Source organism: Oenanthe melanoleuca, chromosome Z (assembly GCF_029582105.1).
Source record: "Oenanthe melanoleuca isolate GR-GAL-2019-014 chromosome Z, OMel1.0, whole genome shotgun sequence".
NCBI classification, from domain to species: Eukaryota; Metazoa; Chordata; class Aves; order Passeriformes; family Muscicapidae; genus Oenanthe; species Oenanthe melanoleuca.
Window position 1 is genome coordinate 64,971,781 of NC_079362.1, and position 15,049 is coordinate 64,986,829.

Here is a 15,049-nt window from a genome sequence, read left to right on the forward strand (position 1 = left end):
TGGAAACTTATTTTCTCTATCAGCCTTTGGTGTAGGACATTTTCTATGTCTTTCTGAAAATTCAGATACCTTCATCCACTAGTGCTATTAGTTTTATTCTTAGTGCACCTAAAGAAGTCCAGGAGGTCCATGAGAAAGATTTCCCTGAGACAGCTTCAGCTGCTTAGCAATATCCTCCTATGTTTGCTCACGTGCTGAGTGGGTTTGTGTTATTATCTTGCCATGGCAGGAAGTCAGACTTGCTGCTCTGTTCCCAATATCTCCCCTGCATACTTTTGCCCTTTCAATTCTCTCTGTCTTGTGTTCACAGCTGAGCTTATGTTTGGAGAATGCTTTACCCACCAGACTAAAGCATACTGTGAAAAGTAATGAAAGGGAAGAGGGAGCAAGCAAAGCTTGACTGCAGTCTATTGGTGATGGCTCTGAAACAGAAGAGCTGCTTTGTGCTGGCAGTGAACAAAGTCCAGCCCATGCTCATGGAATTATATTTACAACATTAAAACACTTCTTTGTATTTTTAGCAGATGGTGCACTTTTTTATAGTGTTGGTGTTTCATGGTAGTTTGATTACTGCTGAACTGTGAATGACCTGCTGCAGTTTGACAAAGACAGTAATTGCAAGGAAGATCAATATTTTCTGGGCTAACTTTTGAGGGATGTAATTTTAGTAGGATTCAATATTACAGATATCTCATTTTCAGAATCATGACTCAAGTCCTTTTGAGTCTGACTTTAAAATTGTGATTTTGAACTCTTTTTCTTTGATTTCTGATCCTTTGTGTCATGTGATATTTTCAGATGATGCTAAGGGCTGGAAATTAATTTGAAGACAGTGTAAGCAAAATTTCCCCAATTCTGTCTCTAGGAGTTTGAAATACAATATTAGTACTACAAGTATTGGCAGCGCTGCTGGTTGTAAAGGAAGCTTAGGCCCTGGCCAGATGCTACACAGCATTTTCTTCACAGAATCACAGAAATGTTTAGGTTGAAAAAGACCTCTAGAGTCTCTTGAGTCCAACCCTTAACCCAGCACTGCCAAGTCCATTGCTAAACCTTGTCCCCAAGTACCACATCTACACAGCTCTAAGAAAACTCAGAAATGGTGACTTCTCCACTGCCCTGGCATCCTCATCTAATGCTTGACAACCCTTTCCATGAATAATTTTTCCCTGATATCAGAGATAAACCTCCCCTAGTGAAACTTGAGGTCACTTCATCTCTCTGTCTGTTGTTACCTGGGAGAAGAGACCAAGCTTCCACTTCCACAAGCTCCGTTCAGTTGTAGAGAATGATAGGCCTGCCCTGACTGTCCTTTTCTCCAGGCTAAACACCACCAGCTCCCTCAGCTGTTCCTCATCATTTACACACTTCAACAGGGACAAGATTCCAAGTGTGCAAATCTACCATTTTCATAAAACCTTAGGCCACATCAGATTGCCAAAAGAGAGCCCTTCAAAGAGAAACAACTGAGACTGGAAGGCAGATCAGTACTGTGTGAAACTCTATCTTAGCAGTTAGTGCTAACAGAGTAGTCCATACACATAAGGGAATGTTTTGGGAACTTTGGCACACATTTCTCCCAGGACACCTTCATCTTGCCTGAGAAATGTTTGGAGAAAGCACAGACAATGATCACAAACACCAAAGAATAAAGATAAGAATGGCAGTGTTACACTAAACCTCTTCAGGGCTGTGTCTGACAGGACAAGATGAATGGTTATATCCTTTATGTGAGTAAGCAAAATAATAATAATAACAATAAGAGCAACAACATTCTGCAGCTTAACAAATGTTAAATGCTGTGCTCAATACATCAAGTGCTGTGCTCAACTTTTCATCAGAGCATGTAGCTTAATTTTTAACAATTGGATGCAAAACGTGCCTTGTAAAGAATATTTGCCACACGATGGCGGCATAATCCAGAGAGACAAAAAAAATTGGCTGTCATTGCTGGGAAACTGCAGTTTTTAGACAGCTGATTGTTAAAGAGCCGCAGTTCATCTGAAAATGAAGCGCTGGCAGCCGCTGAATAGCTCTTTTGCAGTGTGCAGGCTAAGTGGCACAGTGGGTTAGTACTGTCGGCTTTTTCTTCTGGAGACTTGGGCTTACATCCTGGCTGAGCCTGTAAATGAAAGCAAGTTGGGTGGTCTCATCCCAGTCCCCATTTGTGCCTATCACAAAACCACCGGGCAATTTGGCATGGCCAGGAGGTGCTGCCTGGGAGAGGAGCAAGACTGGAATAGGAGAGGGGCTGTGGGTCATGGGCAAGGGGAACTGAGAGAGCTGAGAAGGGAGAGTGGTGTGGCACCTGCTCAGAAGGGATGACAGTCACCATCTGCCATCAGTGCTAACGTTATCTGAATATATTGGCAAAGTAGTGCTTGAAATCCAGCTCAGATCAAGATTTTATCCCTCTCTCTTTGCTATGCACGGTGGTTTTGCCAGTAGAAGGAGCCAGGGAGCATGATTTGGCCTGTTTTTACGTATAATTATGAAGAACAAATTCATCTAATTTCTGTTCTGAAGAGAGGGTAGAGTAAATTCTTAAATTCACCCAAGTATCTAGAGCACAGGAGATAAAACTACTAGGGTAGTACACAAATCTTCAGGGTCTGGATGGTCCCAAGACCTGATCCAGATGTCTGTGTCAGCCCTGTTGTACTGGCTCTCCACAATCTTAATGTCTCTGGAAGCCCCGGTGCCAGGGCTTGTTTTATTGACCAGGAACCAAAACTCAGAAAGGCTGGGTCATGTTGAAGACAGAATACTTCTGAGACCTGAATCTGAGTATACCTGTTTTAGTGGAACTCTTGCAGGAGAAGCTGTAAAAATGAGGGGTAAAGCCATGAGAGCAATGGGAACAGATGGAAAAAGGAACATGGTACTACAGAAAATGGGAAACTGATTCAGGTTTTGGAAAGAAAAGGAAATTATGCTGAAAATTAACACAAGTTTAGGAGCCAGAGTAATAGTAACAATAGTAGACAAATATCGGAAAAGAGTTCATTTTTTATTATTTTTATCAAGTATCAAAGCTCTAAAAAAGCCAATAGTACAATGAAGAATAAACTCTAAGTAATCAGAAAAAACAGAAAAATGTGCAGTGTCTGGAGAAAGGAAGTTGTAAAGAACAAAGAAAAAGCATGAATATAAAATGTACTGCTGGAAAATGCAGTTTTTGAGTCAAGTACTTGTGAAGCTGTGCCAACTTCTATAAATACAATTGGCTTTAAAGTGAGGAGATAATATAGAAAAGTTGAAACATTTCATTTTGACATTTTCCTAGCAAAATGATTCAACATTTTATTTCCAAGTTCAATTCATTTTACAGCTGAGTTTGTTTTAATTTAAAATAGAGTAAAAGCAACCTAAAAGTGAGATAAGATTTTTCTTTTTTTTTTCAGCAACAAAAAATTGTTTCAATGATGCTCTGGAAGAATTATTCTCACCAGTTTTTCAGTTCTATCAGTGAAGTGAAAAATCAATTATTTGTGCAGCCCTAGTTGTGCAATGAAGCATGTTCAAGAGAAACTTTGGATAGAGATGCAGGTACTGCTGTCTTAAAATTCTGGAATTTTAGATATATCTGTGTATCTCAGAGACATCTGAGGGGCTGGGTGGGGAAAGGGGCAAAGGGAAGGGTTCATCAGGAAGGACCATATCACCTGAATACTGCTTTCTTTTATCCGTACAAATCTTCTTGCCTCACTGATGCTGCAAGCCTGAAATTTCAGTTTTGCATGGAGGTGTAAAAATCTTCTTCCCTCTTAGCCATGCTTCCAGAATAACCTGATCTCTTTAGAAAGAGGGAAATCCACACAGGTAGTGGTCTCTCAGTTCATCTCAGAATTTTTGTCTTGTTCTGGAAAAAGGCTGATCACACCAGAACCAAGTTGATCAATGCTGTTATCATAACTGTTGATCACACGAGAAGCAAGATACACTCTTCTGTACTATTTCTGTTGTAACTTTATTAAAGCAAGCAAGGATTAGGTGAAAAAAATGCCTTAAATTTCTTGTCAGTTGTGCCTGCATTGAAACACAAATATCATTTGTGTGAATTCAGACCTTCAGAAGAAATACTCTCCTGTGCCAGTAGTTGATTTTCCACATGCATAATCACTTTGCTTTTTACTGGCCACACACTGTTACAGAGACTGAAATTCTTGCCTAAGAATGGCAGTGCTGTTTTTTCCACAACTTCTTAATGAAAATACTTCTGAAAAATTATGAAATGCCAGAGATCTCACTTCTACATGAGGGCACAGAGGAAAAAGCCAGGCCACTGTGCCACTAATATCTCCAAGTGAGATGCTGGAGCATGTCCAGAGAAGGGCAGTGGAACTGGGGAAGGGTCTGGAGTGCAAGTCATGTAATGAGTGTTTGAGGGAGCTGGGGGTGTTTATTCAGAGAAGAGGAGGCTTAAGAGGAGTCTTATCACTCTTTACAACACCCTGAAAGGTGAGTGTAGCCAGACAGGCTTTCATCTCTCCTCCCAAGTGACAAGTGACAGGATGAGAGGAAATGGCCTCAAACTAAGCCAGGGAAAGTTCAGGTTGGACATCAGGAAGAATTTCTTCACAGATAAGGTTGTCAAGTATTGGAATACGCTGTCCTGGGAGATGTTGGAGTCATCATCCCTGGAGGTGTTCAGCAAAAGAACAGACATGGCAGTCAGTGCCATGGTCTAGTTTACAAAATGTTGATCAGATAAAGGCTGGACTCAATGATCCTGGAGGTATTTTCGAACCTAAATGATTCTGTGATACTCTAGTCCACTTTCTTTACACTCTTCCCATCATGACAGTTGTTCCAAAGATACAAAGATACTTACTGGATTGGTTGAATGAACATGTGGATAACTAGAAATAAAATTATGAAAAGTTATTCTCATGTGCTCTGTAAAACCACACTTTCTCTGAACTTTTTTCTACTCTGATTTTTCTAAAAAAATTTGTTTATACTTAAAACACCACAGACATCTTCATAGAGGTCATTGTTTGGTGTTTTCCTGATATATATTCAGGAAGGTAGGGCTTCTCCCTGCTGTCTCCATTTGCTCCAAACCACACAACTTTCCAGATCCAAGTGATTCAGCTTGTATCTTTTATACCTTTCCAGTACCTCTGATGAGATACTCACTTCCGTTAGATGATAACTGCTAGCTTAAATTTTTGTCAAATGAACCCAGCACCATAAACTGCTTTCAAGGGCATAACAATGGATTGTCTAGGAAGGTTGTTATGTTACAAAGCTGAATTTGGGGTTTGAATCATCTAATTATGCATCCAAAATCAACTGGCAACTTTGCAGTAGCTGAATCACTGAAAATGTTTCTTTTTTCCCCCTTCAGATTTTGCAGATATTAATATATATTTATACACTTGAATTTGAATAAACTTTGGTGGGGTAAACGCTGATTCCTTTAATTCTTGATGCTTCTGCCTCCCACCCTTCTTTATTTTTGATAATGGAACTAAACAAGTATTTGTAGTGAGGAAGCCCTATTCAAAGCCCTGCTGTACAAAATGGACTGTAATTCCTAAAATCCCATATTTTGAGGTCCTCATCTCTGAGTTTGTGCTAAGCTTGTATTACAGAGCCTTTGAAAGAAATCTATATCACAATAAGAGCAGTAATGTAAAACTATTTTTATTGAAAATACATCTACAAAGTAATGTTTCTCAATCCACCCTGGGTGCATACCAATGCAGAACCAGTGAGGGATGGGAAAGGAATCTTTCTATAATACCCGATTTCCATAAGAAACAAAGTTAGTATAAAAAAGATCACATTCTTTGTGACACAATTCATTTTTCTCAGCTGATGTCATAGAAAGACAGCCTTTTACATTGTCTTTGCAATGTATTTCCAAACAAAATCTTAACAAAATTTTAAAATGTTATGCCATAAATTCTACAGTTAATGTTTATACACACATTCTGAATACAGTATCTATATAAAAATATCTCTAATTATATATAAGAAAATGCCTGTCTGTACCCTAGGTTTGCATTCTGTTAGCAAAAAAAAAGACAAACCAAAAACATAAAAACAACCCATATTTTCTTTCAGTTGTTCATTTCAAAGTCATTTAGAGCTTTCTTGGTTTGACGCTCAGTAACCTATATTAAACCCTGCTCACTTCATTCACTTGAGAGTTCTTGCTCATATTTTCTGAATTACTCAACTGGAGAAGATTGACAGGAATTTTCAGTCCCAAAAAACCAATCTTGCCTGGGAAAAGGTTTGTCTTTGACCAGCATGCTGTTTTCACAAAAGTTACTTTTACACTCTTTTTATGGACTTTAAGTGACAGATGCGACATATTGAATGTTTTTTGAAAGGCAGCTGGGACAATACAAAGGGCTCCTTCATTTCTGTCATCAGAATTTTTTTGGCAAGGGGAGGAATAAAGGATAAAACTGAATATTTCAATTAAACAGAACATTGAACATTATTGTGCCTGTCCATTAATATTTTTACTTTCTCCCAACTGCATCTGCATTACAAAACTTTCTGGTTTAACCTCTCCAATAATACAAGACAAAGAGGAAAAAGTACATAATTAATATTTCTAGAAAAGGGCTTCTTCAGGGAAAAATTTTTAACAAAAAAACCAATGTATTACAAGTGCATTGTTTTTCTTTTTTTCATTCTTTCCTTATCTATTCCCTGAAAATTGGTTACAATACCTCATTTTACAATCCTTTCTAATTAAAACTTCAACATATATTATAGTTTTACTATTTTTCAATTGGCATATCTTTTCCTAATAAAAATGCAAAACACCTATTAATTTTATTTTCTAAAGGCTTTTATCTTCTTTTTCAGGTGCTACTGGTAAACTATCTAGGAATTAAAAATTTCACATTAAGATAGGGAGCCTTCTCCAGATGGCAAAATGTAAATCCAGTTTATACCTTTATAATTTATCAGTGGATCAAGAATTTGGGAGGTTTCCAATCAGAAAACCTTTGCTGGTCTCAGGAATTCAGATTCAGAATGCCACCCATTTAGGATCTGAACATCTCACCCTCTGCACCTTCTGTAGAAGGCTGGCATCGCCTGCTTATAATTGCTTATTTAGTAGCTCATTAGTGCATCCAGAGCGTGCAAATTTTTTTATCCAAACAGAGATGAAGACACATTTTCTGTCTCAGACCAGGGCTTTGCTCCTACAAACACATACACAGATTAACTGGGTTGTGATGTTGAAATTAAGGGAGCAAATCCAGATTGGAAGTACATACATGCATATGTAAATGTTTGGAGTCAGTAGGAGCCAACTAGGCTAAATTTTTATAAAGGTCAACTGAATCTAATTTGAAAAACTGTCTAGATAAAATAACTTTCTCAGAAATATTTCATCTCAGCTGGTAAAAGTGCTGATTTGGGGGTATATTCTTTTCTTTATTTATATATCTTCCCCCTTTTATCCCCTCAATTAATCTCCTGCTTTTTATTGTCTTGCTAGTATTTGAACAATAATATAACACTAGAGAAAAAAAAAATCAGATAAAATAGCAAAAGTCCTGTTAATTTACTTAGCTGGATGCAGTTATCAAGTTAGAAGTGTTGATTGTGTGTTTATAGATGTTAGGAATTTCTCAGCAGGTATTTAAAAAAATAAAACCATTTTCTCAGGCTCTGTTATCTGTTTTTACTTTCCAGTTCATAAAAAAAAAGATTCACAGGACTGAGTAACATATACACAATCTCTTTTTTTTATCCCCAGTTAGCATATGTCTAGCAGGACCAGTGTTGTTGCCTGTTAATTTTTTTTTAGGTGGGAAGCCAACATATACCATGATCGCTGCTAGTTTGGAATATATTTTCATTAATTCTTTCCAGTGCGAGCATAAAGGGAGAAATCAAGGAGTAGATGAAGTTGGTGAATTCAAGATATAAATCGCCGGAAAAAGTGTGTGTTTTCCCACACTTGCAGTGTTGAACTCACGCTTTCTCTAGCCTACATCTTGGTTTCACTATCTATTGGTTTCTCATTCTCATTTTCTTGTGAGATCAGTTGGTATGGTTTCTTCATTTCATTCTCCTCTATCACAGAATTGCCCATCTCAGCATCCCTGTTCTTCAGCTCATGCCGTGATAAATGTTCAACAATTCCTGCTCCGATGGAGTCTCCCAAGACGTTGGTAGTGGTACGGAGACGATCCCTAGGGAAAAAATAGTGAGTGATTTCATCCCTTGCTCAGGGAAGCAAGCTGACTAACTGCTAAAACAGCCCTCAAATAGCTGCTAGATGAGTTGTCTGCTTTATATACATTTGCTTATCTGAACTGCTAATGCCATGTTCTCTTCTACAGAAATTAACAAATATAATGGGATATGGAGTCTCAAAATGTGTTAATACTCTTAGCAACTTCACAGCAAGAAATGATCATGTGATGAGGATGGCAAAGGGAGCACATGGCTTCTTGGAGGCATTTTGATATTCCTGGGTATCAAGAGTTTGGGTTTATATCTCTAAATGTGTAAGCAAGAATTTACCTTATTGGGTTTGTTTGTCTCCTGACCATAAGATACATTTTGTAATTTAGGGTGGAACTGTGCAGGAATGACTCAAATTGAACTACAAAAATTCATCCCTCTCAGAGGGCTCTGCCCTGCAGATGCAGAAGGCAGCTTGACAAGGAGTGACTGAGAGTGTCAGGTAAGCATCCACCTACATCGGTGGTTAAATAATCTTTTGAAGACTTTATGTTCTAATAACAACACAGGCAACTAATTTCAGGGATCACTTGAGAAGATTGAAGGGTAAAGGCCCCTGGAAAAGCTAAATAATAGATGTTAGTTGAAATAGAGATTGAAAAAAACTTCCTCTCATTTATATCCTGGACTAGGGGAATATATATCTAAAGGTGTCTATCATCTTCTACAGATACATGAACAGAAAAACTGAGGAGGAATACTTTTTGGTGGGAGTTACAAAATTATTTTTCATTTCTGTGTTCATGGGGTGGACAGATGAACATTTCCTAGATTAGATAGTCAGCAAGGCTACAATGAATTTGTTGGATCTTATCCAGTTCCGAGTCTGATTGACTGAAAAGTTTTCATTGTCATTCTACAAAAAATAAAACACTGAAGAAATTCTTTTCTTATTTAATTACAGTGTATCTGAGTTTTCCTAGTATCTTAACAATGCAGGTTTCTATGTAATCTTTTGCATGCAAAAGGAACCATAATTAAGGAACACCCCTCACCATCTGCTCTAAGAAAATACCTTACTGGCAAGAAATAGTGATTCTTTTTAACACTTGTTTCCAGCTGCCTTCCAGAGCAAAACGTTGTAGTACAGCCCCAATGTCCCTGGCTATATCCCTTCTAAATATGGTCTAAGCCTTTAACAACTCCATAAAAATACTTACAAGAACCAGTCCACTGCAATGATAAGAGTGATATCATCTGTGGGCAAACCTACTGATGTGAGCACAATGACCATGGTGACCAGCCCAGCCTGAGGAATGCCTGCAGCCCCAATACTGGCAGCTGTAGCAGTGATGCTGTGCAAAGAGATGGCAAGAGCAATTAATTGATTTCTTTAATTAAATTGTAATAAAAACTCTCCTTATGTGTCAAACTTTAAAACCAGATATAAAGCAAAAAGGCATTTGGTCAGCAGTAAATAAAAAGATGAGCCTAGTCCCTTATCTGAGCATCCTATAGCTGCAGGGGACTATGACCCTTGATCCAAAGTGTCTCACTAAACCTCTATCCAGAAACCTTGAAACATGATTTTGTTAGGTGATAAATTCCCTGCTAGATGCCAAGGGTCAGAAAAAAACATTATAATTACATGTCCCCACCCATTGAAAAAAGCTCTCTCCACAAGCTCAAACACGTTAAAAGAAAAGCTGAGACAGTTCTGTCCTGGCAGATCTAACACAAGAACTTTTGCTCTCTGTCCACCTCACTACAGCTCTGTGCCAGGTGAAGTCTCTGTCCTCCAGCAGTTGGTGTTCTGCCATCAGAAAACTGAAAGCTGCCAGAAACCCTGAGTCATGCAGTCTAGTGACTTTGCAGAAATACATTTGTTCACACCTGGCTTGGGGAGAATTTGTTTTCTCAGGTGGTTTTCCAGGGGGCAGCTCTAATACTAATGAATGTGAAACAGTTGCCTTGGAGGGTGAAGGCAGAGTTTTGCCTTAGGTTAATATTGAATATTGAAATAAACTGGTGGGTTTTTTGGAGCACTATATCTGAACTTCCAGCGTTCCTGTGGGATAAATATGTGTCTTTGTCCCATAGTGCCCACCTATCCCCTTGCTGACATTCCTTTCTTCTGCACAAGTACCCATCACCCTTTTTCCTCAAACTGTGGTAAACATAATGAAATTAAAGCAGATTAGTTATCGTTGAATGTTAACTAGTGGGTTGTTTGCTGCTGTATTTCAAACAAGAAAGGTTGTGCGCTTGAAAACATAACCTGTGTGCTCCACTTCTGTCACCTGATGTAATAAAATTGTATTACTACTCCTTACACAGCTAGCCCGGATTGTATCCTGAAATCAGGAAAACGCTACCTCTTCTGGAAATAACATTGTGATGACTTTATTCTTCAGCTTTGTACATGCAGTATCAACTACCTGGTACTCATTATAAATCTGTAGGTCCCAACAGCTGCATGAGTTCTTAAGAAAGAAAAATTTGAAACTAATTAAATCTTGTCCTTGTCTTTATTAAGTGCAGTAATGAGTGTGTCTTGTTACAGTTCTGTTAAAAGTTTATCTAAATGAGAATATGGGCTGGGGATCCTTTTGTGAGAAGAAGATATATATTACAGATAATCTGATGCTGTAGCAGTTCTTGTTTTTAGCTCTAGGTGCTTTTGTTTTATTCCACTTAGTCATCACAAAGGTGCTTTTATTAAATGTAGGTAACTGTGGTTTTCATACCTGATTGTGATAATCTGCCCAAAGTTCAGATCAAAGTTGTTGACCTGTGCAATGAAAATTGCAGCCAAAGCCTCATACAAAGCAGTTCCATCCATATTAATTGTAGCACCAACTGGCAGTACAAATCTTGTAACTCTTTTGTCCACTCCATTTATTTCTTCTAGACACTTAAATGTAACAGGTAGTGTTGCAGAACTGAAACAAAAAGAAAAAAGGTAATATATTATATGAATTCTGCAAAGAGGAAAAGAGTGTCACCTTATAATGACAAGAGAGATGATTCTATCTTAGTTTTTATGTGATCTACCAGAATAGTTTTGGGCTTTTTTATGCAAATGCTGAATTTAAGCATTTCTAACGGTGAAGGTTCTCCTAATGCTCTTGGAAACTTTTCCCAACCATTAATTACTGCCATTCTCTATGTAATCCTTAGTCTATAAGTGTTTAAGTTCAGTGTTTTGTCACAAGGTTCTTCTGCCAGGCACAGGAATTATTCAAAATTCCTGCTTCTCAGTTTGAAGCCATGGAGCTGTGATTGAATCATCCCTAAGCATTGTTTTCTTGAAGGCAAACCAGTTGGACTATTCAAACCTTCAGTAAAAGCTTGTTTTCTCTGATTTTTTGTGCACTCCCCTGCAAAGGGCATTTTGATTGATGGTTGCATTATTTTCCCACCTATGGGCTAACGCCAGTAGGCAGCTGAGCATCACACAGCCACTCATTGCCTCCACACCTCGAAGGGACAGGCAAAACTGAAAGAAGCAGTAACAAGAAAATGGAGGGGCTGAGAAAAAAAATGTTTGACAAACGTGGGAGAAGTTTGAAAGAAGAGCAGAAGAAAACACAACAACACAGGTGATGCTTAGGCACCACCCTGCAGATGGACCAGTGCCCAGCAAGTCCTGGAGTAATGCAAGGCCAGCCTTCCTAAAGTCCTTTTTCCCCTTTTGTTGCTGAGCATGATGTATGTGGCATGGAATATCTCTTCACTTACTTTGGTTCATCTGTCTGACTGTGTGCCCTCCCAACCCACTGTGAACCCCTCATCTCACTGTGGTGAGAGTCAGAAAAGGCCTTGATGCCGTGCAAATACTTAACAACAGCTAAAAGATCAGAACGTGGTCATTGCTGTTTGGCAAAAATCTAAAATATGGCGCTGTATGAGCTGCTATGAAGAAAGTTAACTCTGTCCAAGCCAGGCCTATACATCTACATCTGATCACACCCAAGTAATGAGGTTTTCCAAGACACAGCAATTCAGGTTACTTGATCCCAGCGAAATCTTCATTGCTAAATACTTAAGAGGCTTTCCAGTCTTTGAAAACTTTATCAATGTTGACAAAATACTGACCAAAAATAAAGAGGAGCTGTGGAAGATTTTGTTAAAAAAACATCTTTGCTGACAGCCATCTTACAGTTGAATTTTAAATGTTTTTTAAATCCACTTCCAGTACAGTATGCTGTCTTGCATCAGACTAGGTTTTTACTTCAAAATAATCTCAAACACCAAGGACTTGAATTTAGCATCCCAGAATATCTGACTGAAACCTCCTGTCTTTAGGACACATTTTTAAAATCTATTAAAATGGCAGCTGTTTTATGGAAGGTCAAATGGATAGAAAAGTACATTTTATTGTAATGTTTCCTTCTGTCATGCATGCGAACAGTTTTTTTAAACTCACATGGCATAACTGTGACCACCTGCAAAGAGCAGAAATGGCTTCTGTTGCACGTTCTGTATCCATAACTGGCTATCATGACTTTGGGCACAAAATATCAGCTGCCAAAAGGAATCCTCTCAGGGCTTTTCTGTTTGCTGCTCCATTTTGCAATGCATATTCTTTGCTAGCTCTATCCTTCATTATCAAACCATCACAAACTACTTAGAATAGCGAACTTCAAGACTAACCCAACTAACAAGGGTCCTGGCCATAGAGTCTGTGTCACCAAACAGATTAATTTCATCTTAGTTCAGGATTTCTTATAGCAAACAGAATTCAAATCAGTATTGGAGAGCAGCAGGACTGAAATGCAATGCCCAAGTGAATATGGAGTTCAACAAATATTAAGCAAAATTGTTTCTTAAACCAATAATACTAAAAGAAGATATGGCTTCAAAATACTGTGTTATACCTGGAAGATGTTCCCAAAGCTGTGACTAATGCCTGGATTAAGCCTCCAATAAATACCCATGGGTTCTTACGAGTGATCACGAAGTAGAGAAGAGGTAGGACAATGACAGCATGAATTAGCAAACCAATGATAACTGTTACGGTGTACATGGCAAGCTGACCACCAATCACACCCATATCTTCCATCTCAACAATTTTCCCAGCAATCAAGAAGAGAATTCCAAGTGGAGCGTACCTGCCAATAAGAAATGAAAACAGCATCACAAAACAAAGCAGAGATTCAGCTCTAAATGCAGAATTTCACTGTTAGGATGCTCCTATTCAGGAGTAGTTCAAAAATTTAACTCTTCAACTCTTAACAATTCAAGCTGGATTGAATCACAGCAGTGAATGTTTTTGTGGGATTCAGTGGATTCAGCATCTGGTAAGGATTTCAAGATGTGTAGCATGCCTTTTGGACAGGTAGGGAAATGAATTCTCCTTGGAATTCAAGTGTAATTTAAATGCTGGTTTAGCCAATCCTGTTATAATTCTGCCTGTGTGAATGAAGGCTGAACCAACATATGTGTACACTATGCCAAGTTTCATTCCAGTGCTGTTTCCCATGTTGTCGGGGAAGAAACCCACACAGAAGTCAGATAACTTCTGAAGATTTCAAGATGCTTCTGATGTCAAAGATTTTTGGCTTTTTATATTTTTCATGTATTTGTAGCTTTGTAACTTTGCTATAGCTTCTAGTATTTTTCCTGTCTTCCCTACACTTAGGAACAATGAGCTAACCTTATAAACGCATTCCTAAATATTGTTTAGCTTTTTTCCAAGAAGAGTACCAGCTACAAGGATGTTCTGTTTTCTAACCAGAATCTGGACCAGACATATCAGAAATGGGGCAAAAGAAACCTCTGGACTGTTTACAGTGGGCCAGAACCCCAGGAATTATTACCTAACCAACTAACCTTTTAATTGGACAGTGTGTGATAAGTATAATAATAGAATAACCATATAAAACCTGTAGAATTAATAACCCACATGTGATTTTTGTTGTATTTTGCACCTGAAATGTTTCAAGTATAGCTTTGCTTTCATATTCACTTTAATGTTTTTGGGAAGATCTGCTCCACTTTCCAGGCATCACTTCTGGCTATGTTTCATTTCATCCAATGGAGAACTGAATAAAAATATTCACCAGCATGAAGGAATCTGTATGACAGAAGTTGGCTGCATTGTGGAGCAGCAGCACAGCTAGAGGTGAGGGAAGAGCTGGTTCTGAGCATAAAACTCGAACATAATTCTGCTGCAACAGTTCTTTAGCTACAGCCCTACTCCTATAAATGTCCACTTGTCTTCTCACAGTAAGATACCACAGAACAGAATCTATCCATTCTATCTCAACTGCCCTTTATGCCATCAAGTCCATGTGGAAATTTATCTGAATCCTCTGGTTTAACATTTTAAATGTGCTTGTGAAGGAGGAAATATTTTAGTTATTGGAGCAAATATACTTATTTTTGAGTTTGTATCTAGTATGGCAATATAAACCTGTGCTCCTGGATAGAATTTTGGAGTTGATTCAGTTTTTTCCTATAGTAAAGCTTAAAGAAGGGAACAAGATATAATTTCTTTTAACAGTTAACCTTCTACCTGAAAAATAATGAATCTTAACTTTTGAAAAGATTTTATACCTTGAGGGAGAAGGTATTTCTTTTATTTACCTAATGAACATGATAAAGAAAGCAGGAAAATTATGTGTATGTGTGAGCAGTGCAGCTACAATGCAAGGACATACATATAAACCCCACAACTACAGGAACCAGCTGTGTTGGAAAATTATGATAACAAGGTCTTTCTGTGTAGAAGTAAGATTATGGGAGAGGTTTGTCGGTTTCCTTTAATGAATTCAGATTAGGATGTAAGGCAACTTCCATAGCTTACTGCTGTTATTGCTATTTTTATGGAGACATAGAATGGCTCCGTATAACGGCAACAACTTCTGCCACA

At 38.2% G+C, this 15,049-nt stretch overlaps 1 protein-coding gene across 1 annotated transcript in view; it reads right to left on the bottom strand.

The window, feature by feature from the left end:
* Nucleotides 1–5,636: 5,636 nt before the first annotated feature.
* Nucleotides 5,637–15,049, bottom strand: part of SLC1A3 (solute carrier family 1 member 3) — a 65,613-nt gene continuing 56,200 nt past the window's right edge. The window contains exons 7-10 of the mRNA XM_056514283.1: nt 13,053–13,286; nt 10,920–11,114; nt 9,393–9,527; nt 5,637–8,177 (exon numbers count right to left, since the gene is read on the bottom strand). Of these exons, the coding sequence (XP_056370258.1) occupies nt 7,973–8,177; nt 9,393–9,527; nt 10,920–11,114; nt 13,053–13,286 (769 nt within the window). The 3' untranslated portion in view covers nt 5,637–7,972. The remainder of the gene's footprint in view (nt 8,178–9,392; nt 9,528–10,919; nt 11,115–13,052; nt 13,287–15,049) is intronic.